The sequence below is a fragment of the Hydra vulgaris genome, chromosome 13 (assembly GCF_038396675.1).
Source record: "Hydra vulgaris chromosome 13, alternate assembly HydraT2T_AEP".
NCBI lineage: Eukaryota > Metazoa > Cnidaria > Hydrozoa > Anthoathecata > Hydridae > Hydra > Hydra vulgaris.
In genome coordinates, this window is record NC_088932.1 from 47285357 (window position 1) to 47299517 (window position 14161).

A 14161-nucleotide genomic window follows, 5' to 3' on the forward strand; every position below is an offset into this window, starting at 1 on the left:
AGTCATTCATAGAACTTTGAATTGCTTCACTTATATTTTTGGCAGTATGCAATACATTGAGTTGACAAACTCGAAGAATTGCCGATTTTTGATGAAATTCATTAGTTAACCAATGAGCTGTCAGGCTAAGAAATGAGCATTTTCGGTTGGTAGATGCCCATCCATCAGTTGTAAATCAAATATTTGAAGCATCATTTATTTCTTTTTGGACCTTTTGTCTTACTTTGTTGTATATATTTTGAAAAACAGAGTTTTTAATGTATTTTCTACTTGGAATGCAATAGTTAGGACATAAATGGTTTAACAATCTTTGAAATCCGATGTCTTCTACTATAGAAAAAGGTTGAATATCAACTGCAATCATTTCTGCAATATATTTATTAATCAATTTAGACCTGTGATCATTAATGTCCCAGGGCTTTTTTCTCTCAAGTGTTTCAAACAAACTTTGTTGAGACTGTTTTGAGGAACTTGCATCAGTTGACTTTTTTTACAGATGAGGAGGCTACTTAATTGTGGTTATAACCCTCTCTCAACTCTATAACTCTGAAACATGAAACTTGACGAACAAGGCCGCTGCACGGAGAAACAAGTAGAGCGCGCTACTACCAGGGTTGTGGGGATCAAACTGAGACAACATATTTGTTGTGTTAAAAGACTTTTTTTCTTTGTTACCTCTTTGTAATCTTCAGTTTGCATATGCTACATATTGCAATTGAAGCATCTACAGGAGAAGTAGTAAAATATTTCCACACCCAACTGCGTGATTTTATTGGAATACCTTTTCCAAACAAAGCTGCTGCCATTCTGAATATATATTTGGTTCTACAATTTTATTATCTTATTTATATTTAATTTATATATTATTCTATTAATTAATATATATCTAAATAACAATCATATAGAAATATAGATAGCAATACTTGAATACATATAGATAACAATGCTTAAATAGGTTACTTTTAAGTATAACAATAAAATAATACAAAATAAAATTATACTAAAAACAACATTATAGTAATAAAAGTATAAATACATTCAGCTGTTAAAATAAAACATATCATTTTGAGAATAAATAAATTTGCCTGTAAACAAAGTCAAAATAAACAATTTCTCAAAAAATTCTAAGTAATGCATAAAGTTTAGATTATTTATTATTTAATTATTATCATAATGCAGGATAAAAATATTAAAATGCCATTGGTAATGCAAATCAGTAAATTAATAAAAAGAGGCCAATGCCGATACCGATTCCGATTGTGCAAAAAGTGGCCGATTAAGCCGATGCTGATTAATCGTTACATCACTAATATATATATATATATATATATATACACACACACACACACACACATAAATATATATGTATATATATATATATATATATATATATATATATATATATATATATATATATATATATATATATATATATAAAATTTATATAGATAGATTACTTGTAGAAAACAAAGCAAGAAGATAATAGTAATAAGGTTGAGATAAATACTTTTTTTGTACTCAAGATGCCTTAGTACTGGTATCATTTTGGTTGTTCTTCGTTAAATTTTTTTTGTTCATTACAATGTTAATTATCATTATTAATTATTATTATTATTATTATTATTATTATATAACTATTATTATTAGTTATATATATTTATATAACTATTATTATTATTATTATTATTATTATTAATAACTATTAATAATAGTATATTAATAATAATAATAATAATAATAATAATAATAATAATAATAATAATAATAGTTGCAATAGTAATAATAATAATAATAATAATAGTAATAACTAGCAGAAAGCAACCCGTAATACGGGTTATTAGTAATTAAATCATTAATAACAATATGACTTGATATTTCATCTTGAAAAATATAATTAAGTATAAATTGATCTATAAATAATATTTTAAACTGGGCTCCTTATCAGCATTGTTGTTGCTTATAGTTAACGACATAAAGACAAAAAAGAACTTAACATCAGTTAAGTCTTTTTTTTAAATCTGTTACAACACAACAGGTACAGGCAGCGTGCTAAAAAAAGTAAAAAAGATGCGCAATAAATATTTATGAGCATAAGAAAAGTAACTGTTACTGTTTATGACAAAAACAACATTGTAGCACAAATTAGCTAAAACACAAATAACCATAAAAACTGGTTTTATTACGTAAATAAAATTATTTTTACCTTATTATGTAAAATACCAGCTTCTCCTTAACTGTTGACTAATGATTAATAGAGTAATCTTTACATTATATAAATTTACTAAACTAAAACCATGTTTCAACAGTAAGCAAGCTAGTCAAGTGATGACAAATTCAACTAAAAAAAGGACAAAAATATATGTCTGATTTTATAGAAAAGATTAAAATCATTCAATATTAGGACTTATTAATTGTTATTATAAATAGTAAAATCCATACTTAGTTTTGTTCTTAAGTTAATTTGATTTTACTAAAGTAAAATAAAGTGTTTTAAGTAAAATCAAATCAAATATAAAACATAATATATTATTGAAAAAAAATTTACAAAGTTAAAAAAAAAAAAATCGCCAAAGAAAAAGTGGCAACCAAAGAAAAAGCGGCAAAAGTTATAAATATCTTAACTGATAGAAGACATTTACAACCTTTTGCTTGCTGTTTTTTCTTTTGTGTCTCCTAACACCCCTGTATGGATGAGCCCTCCATTTGAAGGAGGCTCATCCATACTGCCATTACTACACCACTTTTTGAAGGAACTCTCTGAGAGAGGCCCTGGTGCTGGGAATGATAATTTCTTTAGTGCTCAAATGTTAACGACTCTAAAATGGCAAATAGAAGAATATAATAAAAATTATAAGTATTTACAATTTTATTTAATCAAAATATAAAGCATAACCTCACCATTTTTAAAGGTAACAGAAGACGATGCTAAAGATATTTAAAAAAAAAATGAATAAATTAAATAGGGTTAAACATGTAAAAAAATTTATTTTAATAAAAATATGTGTATATTGCGACCAGTTAAAAAATGTCATATTTATTAAAAATTATAAATATTAAAAAAAAAAAAAAAAGTAGTAAGTAAAAAGAGAGTAATTTAAAAAGGGTTAAATATGTGAAAAATTTTAATAAAAGTATGAGTAAAACATCGTTAAAATATGTCATACTTATGAAATAATTCTTTCACATATTGCACATATTTCTCCATACAAAATATAAAACACAGCCCCATCACTTATGCGTCTACCAGACTCTAAAGACAACAAAGTATACCTCAGAATAATCAATAAAATAATATTTACATATAAATATAGAATTATAATATTTTACCTATTCCCCTAATTTCTTCCATAAAGTTGTCTAAAGTAAGAAAAAAAAGATAACTGAAGCTAAAACTAACTAAAAATAACTATCAACTAAACCAAATCTATAAATTAAAATAAACTTTAAATCTTAATATCTGTACCTCAGAAGACAAAAGTCGGTTGTTCAGTTTTTTTGTAAAAATGAGTTATTTATGAGACCTTAGTTTTTTCAGTATCTACACAGAGGTATTAAGATTGTTGTTCTACGACAATGTGAAACAAAGTTAGGTCAATATAAAAGGTCTAGTATCCTACAATGTTCAAAAGAAAAATGTCTGTTGTCCAGAAACGACTTTTTACTTTTTTTATTTAACTTTTTTTTTTGTCAAAATTATATATCATGTGCCTTAGGACAAATTAAATAAAACACAATAAATAACCATCAAGAATAAGCCAATAAAGACTAATTATTTTACTATTTCCTCTATCCTGAACAATTTCTAAAATGTGACAACCGACTTTGATATCTGAGGTACAGATATAAATGCTTCATTTATTTAACAATACTAATTATATAACTTATACTTAGTTTTTGTTCCAATAGTGTTTACTTTATCATGATTAATTTGTTTATTTACTAAAATATTGGCACAGTCGTGACCCTTGTATATGTATTTGTACAAGTATTTAACACCCTTAATAGACATGCAAGCTTTAACATTAATGCAAGCTTGATATTTCTTTGATAAACATGGATTGTAAGGTACCGCCCAGCGGTTATCTACATTGTTGCCTTTAATATTGATCACAACGTCTATAGCATGGATAACCATTATGAACGGCTACTGTGTTAGCATTAAGTTCTTTAGGATAGTTTTTGATGCACACCCCATCTTTCATGCAGGGAGAATTTGGATTCAGTATGCCACATGGATTGTGAATCATGCAAGTTTTAACAACGTCATAAAGATCACAATTAACAATCAGAATTTCTGCAGATATTAAATTATTGATATCATGTGCTGTTTCAAACTTATCATCATTTGCAAAGTGAAGTAAAATATGAACATGTGGCAAATCACGCTTTTGAAATTTAATAACCTGAACATGTGTTACAACTTAAAAATGTCATTGAGAAGGTTATTTAATTTAAGTTTAAATACTCAAGTAACCAAGTCAGGTCTATCATTTGCTGTCTGACCGCCATTTTGGCTTGCAAGTGAAAGTAATAAAAAGATCTGGTTTACCATACTTTTTAATTATAGCCATAGAATCTTCAAAGTTTTCTTTTAAAGCTCTAGGACTTCCTACATAAGTTGATAGCAAAACTACAACACGCCCTGGTCTAACATTATGATCATTTCCATGGTTGTTTACATGTTCGTGTAAGGCATCATACTGCTCGCTTCTCAGTTTGTTTTGGCTATTTCTGATGAAAGCAAGGCGCTGGCCTTTAATTTTAACATGCGCATCAACAGCATATTGGTGAAACAGTTTTTTGCCATAAAAGAGTGAAGAAAAAAATTGTCTAACTGAAAGTTTATAATTGTAATACTGAGATAATGTAACATGATTTGCCTAACAAAGTTCTCCTCATTTAGGTTTGAATTATTTGCTGCTTGCCGAGCAGCATTTCTAGCATTTTGTTGATTATTGATTTTATCTCGCCTCTTTCATTTCTGTGACAATTAACTTGCCTATTAACATTTCCATTTTCTAAACAAATATCTGCTAGCCTAAATAGCCTAATATCATTTAAAATCTTTTTCTACTCTAAATAACACACACAAATAATTTTTATATATAACAAACTTTCATTTGAAATAAACTATACAATAATCTTATGACTTTAAAAATATATATATATTAGCTAGGGGATGTTCGAAAAAAATCTGCAAATAATAATAAAAAAAAATTATTAACATAATAACATAATAAAACATGCAATTCTAATAATAAACATACTGCTAACACAGAAAAATTAAAAAAAAAAACATTGTAAACCCTTTTTTGCAAACTTAAATATTATTTCTTCAAAAAAATTTTTAGTAAACGTTTTTAAAAAAATGTACAAAACTTTACAATATTTTGTTCTTCTATACCACATTAATACATCATCTGATAAATCTAAAATAAAAAGCGTAACGAATAAGTAAATAAATAAGAAAAACATTACATACAAAAAAAGAAAAAAAAAGCTGTTGTGATTTACCAGAGTAGTAGTTGTAAAATATTATTATTTCATGTTAGCTTTTACAAAATAATTTATGCTGGAACATCATGATTCCAAAATATTTATATCAAAATCATGTAGTAAACAGCGCTGAAGACAAAAAATCATATTGAGATAAAACAAATTGTATATATGGCAAAATAATTTGTCTTGGCTTTTAGTGAATGATTAAAAGCAGAGGTTTTTAATAATAAAATTACCTATTTATCATTTTTAACAATAGACAACATAATATAAACATATGTACCAACTATAAACACAATAAATGTGTTTAAATATGTATATAAGGTTAAATATATACCTTATATACATATTTAAACACATTTATAAAACAATCATATAACACATACACAAACAATAAAAAAACACTTTATATTATTATAAAAAAACATTGATAAAACAACTATAAAGCACATGTTACCACATACACATACTTATCAAAAAAGCTTATATGCAAACAATAAACATGTGCAAAAAAAAATTTTAAAAAATGATGTGAGAAAATTTAAAAAGATTCAAAGTAAACAAAATAAATATATACAAACAATACTCTTTACTTTCATTTTTTTTTTTTTTATAAGAACTGTAATCCTCATAACAAAATTTAACCTTTACATACAATAACATGTGACATGCCATGTCGGTGTTGGCACAAAATTTTTATTTATTTTTCTAAATTTTCTATAAAAGAACAAAAATAGTTAATAGCATCACAGAAATTTCAAAGTAGTAATAACCAATTTTATGGAAATAGCGTTAGTATAACTTTTTTGTTGCATAAAAAATAATTAGGCCTCATCCATACCCCTATTTTCCTTCTAAAAAATAAAATAATAAAAACTGCTTAAAAAAAAATAATGCTAAAAGAAAAACTAAAACAAACAAAATGTAAACAATGTAAATTAATTGGAGTGATCCTTTCTACTTTATATCTAATAAAAATGTTATTTAACTATTTTCTATACTTACTTCAATTATAATATGATCTTAACGATAATTATTTATCTTAATATGATTCTTTATGTAAAATTTCTAAACTAATAAGTAATAATTAAATTCCAAAAGGAAAAAAGTTTTAACTCACTTAAGAGATCTTTTTCCAATGACCGCGTGCATTTTGAGAACGCGCTCTTTCAAATCCTTGTAACTAATGAAACGACGTTAAACAGTGAACATTTTCTTTAGCAATTATATTAAGATAATACTGTACAACAACAACAAAAGTTTATAAAAGTCTCCCATACTTATTAAAATATACTGATTTCAAGTTTGAAATTTGTTAATCTCTATTACTAACAACTTTGTAGTTGTAAAAATCTCCACTTAACAAATCTTCACCAAATTGCATTGATTTTAGATTTTTGAAATTTTTTTTCAAAAACTTTAAAAATATTTTTCTGCTAAAGCACCCATCAATATTTTCAGTAAACTATAATGAAAAATTACAGATTTTACGGTTTCTATAAACATTAGAAGTGTTTGCTTTAAGATTTCTGCTTGCACGGCAAGTCAGGGTCATCATGTTGCAACAACTAGCAAAAGTTTGCTTATATATATATATATATATATATATATATATATATATATATATATATATATATATATATATATATATATATATATATATATATATATATGTATATATATATATAACTAGTTATATATATATATATATATATAACTAGTTACATATATATACATATGTATATACATATATATAACTAGTTATATATATATATACATATGTATATACATATATATAACTAGTTATATATATATATATATATATATATATATATATATATATATATATATATATATATATACATACATATATATATATATATATATGTAAATTGTGTTAGTGTATTTTACAAATAGAGTGCTCAATGTTCTTAAAGAACAGAGCAATAATAAATGTAAAAATAATTTATATATATATATGTGTATGTATATATATATATATATATATATATATATATATATATATATATATATATATATATATATATATATATATATAATATATATATATATATATATATATAGCTAGTTATATATATATTTAAAACTAATTATATATAACTAGTAATACATATGTATATATATATATATATATATATATATATATATATATATATATATATATATATATATATATATATATATATATATAACTAGTAATACATATATATATATATATATATATATATATATATATATATATATATATATATATATATATAACTAGTAATACATATATATATATATATATATAACTAGTAATACATATATATATATATATGTACTACTAGTTATATATATATATATATATATATATATATATATGTACTACTAGTTATATATATATATATATATATATATATATATATATATATATATATGTACTACTAGTTATATATATATATATATATATATATATATATATATATATATATATATATATATATATATATATATATATATATGTATGTATAACTAGTTATATATATATATATATATGGAATAATTTTTATACTTTGTAGTTATGTTTTTTAGATGACACTATCAAGATCGATGATAAAGATCTTCAGATACAAAAAACTGTTTCTGTTTTTCAGGTAAAGTGTTGAGATAATGCACAAACAACAGTTTTAAATGTTTTTGAATAGAATATAACTAAATTATACCGTAAAATCACCTAAGTTCGGTCACCATGTAACTTCGGTCATTTAAGAAAAAATATATAAAAAAGCATGCAGAACTCAAATTTTATAAACTTTTTTTTCTTGAATAATATTTGTTATTACTTTGAAATATAAATCTATAAAAAAAATATTATTGTTTATTTGCAACCTGCTCAAATAATTCTTCAGCAAAACAACAATTCGAGAAAAGGCATTCTATTAAAATCTAAAATAAGCAAAGTATAAAAATAAATGATAAAATTTAACTTGAGTATTATTAAGAATCACCAAATTAATTATATTTACAAAAAAAAAATTATTGTTTTTTGAATGTTAACTACTTTTTTTATGAAAACTTGTTAAATTTTGAAATACTCTAACTTCGGTCATTCATGGAAAAACAACAAAGGAGACAATTAGCAGGAATGTTGTAAAATATTAGTATGTTAAAAATGTGACTTTGTGAATATGAACTTGTATTGCAATGCGTAAATTTACAGGTAACTTTACCTGTAAATTTACCAGTAAGTTTTGACATTTTTATAATGGACACTCACCATGGTATTTTATTTGAATAAAAAACTTGTTTATAATTTTAAAATTACCCTGTTTTAAAATAAAATTTACTGGTCTATTTGCAGGTAAATTTTGATTACAAAATGCACGGTATATTTAAATCATTGAATATGAAGTAATTACAAAACAATAATATATATTGCAACGCATTGAAATTTTTCAAGTTAAAGCATCTATGTCATCTATGGATTTACGTGAGAAAGCTCGTATGGCCTGTGATTTGGAGGCTGTGGATAAAGGTATGAGAAAAAGGAAAATAGCTATAACATTTGGCTTTAAAAGATCAACTTTCATCGACAGTAGTAATGGCAAGCACATTAAAAAAAATGTCAAAACCAACTAAGTTGAGTGAAAACATCGAGGACTATGAGTGATATTGGTTTTAGTTTGTCTTGACTTGAAATACTGTGTGTTGTTAACAACTATTTGGTTGATTCAAATCAAATGTGTTTTAATGGCGGTGAAGTTACACTTGTGAAGAGTTATCGCTCAGAACTTAAAATAATATTCTGTCAAACCATAATGTTTACAAGTTGTCCCTTCTTTATAAACTGCTCAATTTATAACATTTTAATAACCTACTTAATAATTTTTTTAATTTTCTAAATCAAGGTTTGCACAAGTTTCTGATATGTACAATATATATGGATTTGCAACTAAGCCGTTCCACATTTTTAATTGCGAATCTGGTCTTTAATGTGACCAAGGCAAATTTAAGGTTGTGTGTCAGAAAGGTTCAAAAGGGCCAAAGAAACTTTGCAATAGCAACGAAAAGGCTTCAGTCACAATACTCATTTGTTGTGATGCTTTTGGGACATTCTTGTCTGTTCATGTTTTATTCCAAGGCCAAAGGTATTTATGATGAATTTGGGTATGTATTTTAAGAAGCATTTAAAACAGATGAACGAATAATCCGCAAAACTCTGCATTTTAAAAACTACCATTTAATTATTTGAATTTTTAAATTGATGCCAAATGGCCTCTAACTCAGGATGGGCCTAATGATGCTGCCTATGGTGTCACGCAATCTGGCTGGATGGAAGGTCCTACTTTTGCTGGATGGTTTGAAAAGACATTTGTCCCACATTTTTGCAAGCTTGAAGGATTCAAAGTCCTTTTTCTAGATGGCCATGCCTCACATGGAATGCTGAAACTAAATCACTTAGCAAAAAAGGAGAACATTATTATTTTTAAGCTACCATCTCATACATCTCACATGCTACAGCCACTTGATGTAGGCGTATTTTGGACGTTGAAAAGAAAATGGTGCGGAATCCTAAACAAACACTTCATTCAAAATGGTTTCAAAGATCTCACAAAACCTAGCTATCCTGGGTTGCTCAAACAGCTTATTGACCAAAGCTTCTTTAGCGACAATATGCGTTCCGGTTTCAAAGCAACAGGTATTTTTCCTTTGTGTCGGGAAAAAATGACTAATGAAAAATTTGATATCGGATCAATTTTTGCGCAGAGTACTCAAGCCTTACCAACACTGCCTACACCAGTCACCACAATTCCAGAAATTCCTTCAAGTATACAAAAGCATAGAACTTTAAGAACTTCTTCAATCTCATTAAACTTTTTCAAACTCATTAAAACAAATACCTCCTTTAACATGCTGCACAACTGCTTGTGAGCATTTAAAGACATCAATTTTAAATGCTTTACATGTTGGCCTGCCCAAAGCTTCCATATCAGAGTCAATGCTAAATGTTTCTAGTAATAACATGCGTCTCATGAAAAGTTACATTATGACTTCTGAAGAAGCTTTGATAGAACTTACAAATAAGCAAATAATGGCACAAAATAAGAAGAACAAAATACAAGCTAGAAAAGTTTTGCGTAAAAAACCAAAACAGGAGGCTAATTCAATTAAGACTCAAAAATGTTTGACAAAGGAAGCTGATTTGTTTAACAAATCTACTATTAAAAAACGGAAATGACAACTAGTTAGGGTAATCGAATTCTGATTATGCCAGAATCCGAAGCGACTTCCATATATCAACACTATAAATCTGATGGTTCTTTGAATTCAAAAATATGTTAAGTTTGTGACATTTTTTTTTGGAGATAAACTGCTGCTCAACAACAATTAAGGATGCGTTGCAAATCCTGTGACCATTGGTTGTGTGGATCTTGCTGTTCTAATTTGGTGAACAATATGTGCAAGAATTGCCAATAAACTAGTATTTTTTTAAAAAAATTATTTTTTAACTTAATTAAAAAATATCTTTTTAATTTTATTAACCAGCGGCGTAGCGAGCGTTGCTTGTAGATGCCCCTAAGAAGTCCTTAGGAACTTTTCTGTGATAAGGCCATAAGGACTTCTTAGGGCACCTGAACAAAAAAAAAAAAAAGGGATAAAGCCTAAAGTAATAAAATAGTTGACTAATAATAAAAATAAAAATAATACTATTTATACTTAAAAAAAAGCCTTTTTTTTATGTGCTTCATGTTGTTTTCTTTGGCAACCCAAAAGACTTTTTTTAGAGTCCGGGACAACACCCTCTATGGTTACTGGTATTACCTGATATTATATCATCATTAAACAACAAAACAACATTTAAAAATTATTTTTTGTTATTTGTAGCGTGATGCGTTATTAGGATTTATATAGCGACCAAACTTATGAGACGGTATTGAAAATTTTTTATTTATGCGTGATAAATAAATGCTCGAAGCATAAGTGACCGAACTTAGGCGGTTTTACGGTAAATGATTAAAGTAAAATGTATTAATGAATATTTATAAATATTTTAAATAATGATTATTTTTATTTTGTTTTAACATGAATATGTGTACATATTTTTTTATTGGTATTTTTTGTTTTAACGTACATATATTATTCATATTTTTTGTTTTAACATATTTTTGATAAACAATTGTATTATTTTCATTACTTTATTAATATATATATTTTAATATGAATATATAACTAATTTCCTTTAATTTTTATCTTTTTTAAATTTTTTTATCCAAGAATGTTTCAACTGTTTCATTGGTGGTGGATTCTTTGGATTCGACTGCTATATTAAAAACAGGTCATATGTTATGTATACTTAAGCTCTATGACATCTTTTTAAAATGGAAAACCAAGCTGTTTAGATAAAACTACTATTTTAACTTCCCATAAATAATTCCTATTTATTGTTTTAACGCTTTATATCAGTTAAGTTTAAACAAGGTTTTATAAAAACCCAAAGGGACTTGGCAATAAGACTTAGGGGTTTGGAGATAAGCCTATTTTGTCTTCTTTTTGCCATTATTATATTTTAGAAGTACAAAAAATGTAATTATTTTATGTCTTTTAAAATGTTTATTATTTTAAAATTTTAGATTTAAATTTTATATTAGATTAAAATAAGTTTTATCTCTATAGTATTAACAGTAAATATCTAAGATATTTCCTAGTACATCAGTATCTATTATTCATCTAATATAATAATCATATATTAATTATCTAATTTTTTTTTTTTTTCAAACAAATGACACTATGAAAATGTTTTTAAATAACTAAAATATTATAAAGGTCAAGAAGAAGTTTTACATGAATGGGTTACAAGTGATATTCAGAATGACCATTGTCATAAAATTATTAATGATATTCGTCGTGAACAGTTTGGAATTGGACTTGAGCTTGGAGAACAGGAGAAAAAACTAATTGAAATCCACAGAAAAAGAGAAGGAAGATCAATACAGCGTCTTTCAAATGAGTTGTATTCAAAAGATTCTCATTTTGTATTAGAGTTAATCCAAAATGCTGACGATAACCAATATATCGAAAACAGCAATAATGAAAAGCCTACTGTAGCCTTTATAGTAGAGCATGATCAGATTATAATATTGAACAATGAAAAAGGTTTTTCTGAAAGTGATATAAAAGCTTTATGTGATGTTGGAAAAAGTACAAAAGGAATTCATCGTAAAGGTTACATAGGTAATTATTTTATACTAGTGTTTAAAAATGGTATTATTAATATTGTATAAATGTAATTCCTAAAAATTTTTATATTTTATATATATGTGTGTGTGTGTGTGTGTGTGTGTGTGTGTGTGTGTGTGTGTGTGTGTGTGTGTGTGTGTGTGTGTGTGTGTGTGTGTGTGTGTATATATATATATGTATATTTATATACATACACATTTTTTTTTTTTTTTTGTTATTCGCCTCCTCAAGGATGAGAAGGCCACTACAGGTGAGGAGGCTACTAAATAGTGGTTATAACCCTCTCTCAACTCTATAACTCCGAAACACAAACCTTGAAAAGCAAGGCCGCTGCGCGGAGAAACAAGTTGGAGAAACATATATATGTACACATGTATATAAATATATATATATATATATATGTGTATATATTTATGTATATACATAACTATATATATATATATATATATATATATATATATATATATATATATATATATATATATATATATATATAAATATATATATATATATATATATATATATATATATATATATATATATATATATATATATATATATATACATATATATATATATAAATATATATATTTATATATATATATGTTTATATACATATATAGATATATATATGTATATTTATATATATATATATATATATATAAATATATATATATATATATATATAAAATTATATTTATATATATATATATATATATATATATATATATATATATATATATATATATATATATATATATATATATATATATAGATAGATAGATAGATAGATAGATAGGTAGAAGATATATATAGATATATATATATATATATTTATATATATATATATATATATATATATATATTTATATATATATATATATATATATATATATATATATAAAGATATATATATAGATATATATATATAGATATATATATATATATAGATATATATATATATATATATATATATATATATATATATATATATATATATATATATATATATAATATATATATATAGATATATATAGATATATATAGATATATATAGATATATATATATATAGGCTTTGTTACGAGATTTCACTGCGTAACGAAATCGCGTAATGCATTTCAAAGTAACTCAACTCAGCAAATATATTTTGTATTGTTTGAAGTTATATTGTGTCACAAGCATTTTTTCAAGTAACGCATTGTAATTAAAGTTATTTTGTTAATGCGTTAAAAATCATACAAACAGTTTTTTTTTTCTCACTATAACAAAAGTTACAAGTAAAATCTAAGTTATATATATATATATATATATATATATATATATATATATATATATATATATATATATATATATATATATATATATATATATATATATATATATATATATATATATATATATATATGTATATATATATAT

General features: G+C 24.4%; 1 protein-coding gene across 1 annotated transcript in view; it reads left to right on the forward strand.

The window, feature by feature from the left end:
• The window catches only part of LOC100211694 (uncharacterized), a 127018-nt gene that overhangs the window by 48508 nt on the left and 64349 nt on the right, over nt 1–14161 (forward strand). The window contains exons 7-9 of the mRNA XM_065816387.1: nt 8095–8156; nt 11779–11839; nt 12328–12735. Of these exons, the coding sequence (XP_065672459.1) occupies nt 8095–8156; nt 11779–11839; nt 12328–12735 (531 nt within the window). The remainder of the gene's footprint in view (nt 1–8094; nt 8157–11778; nt 11840–12327; nt 12736–14161) is intronic.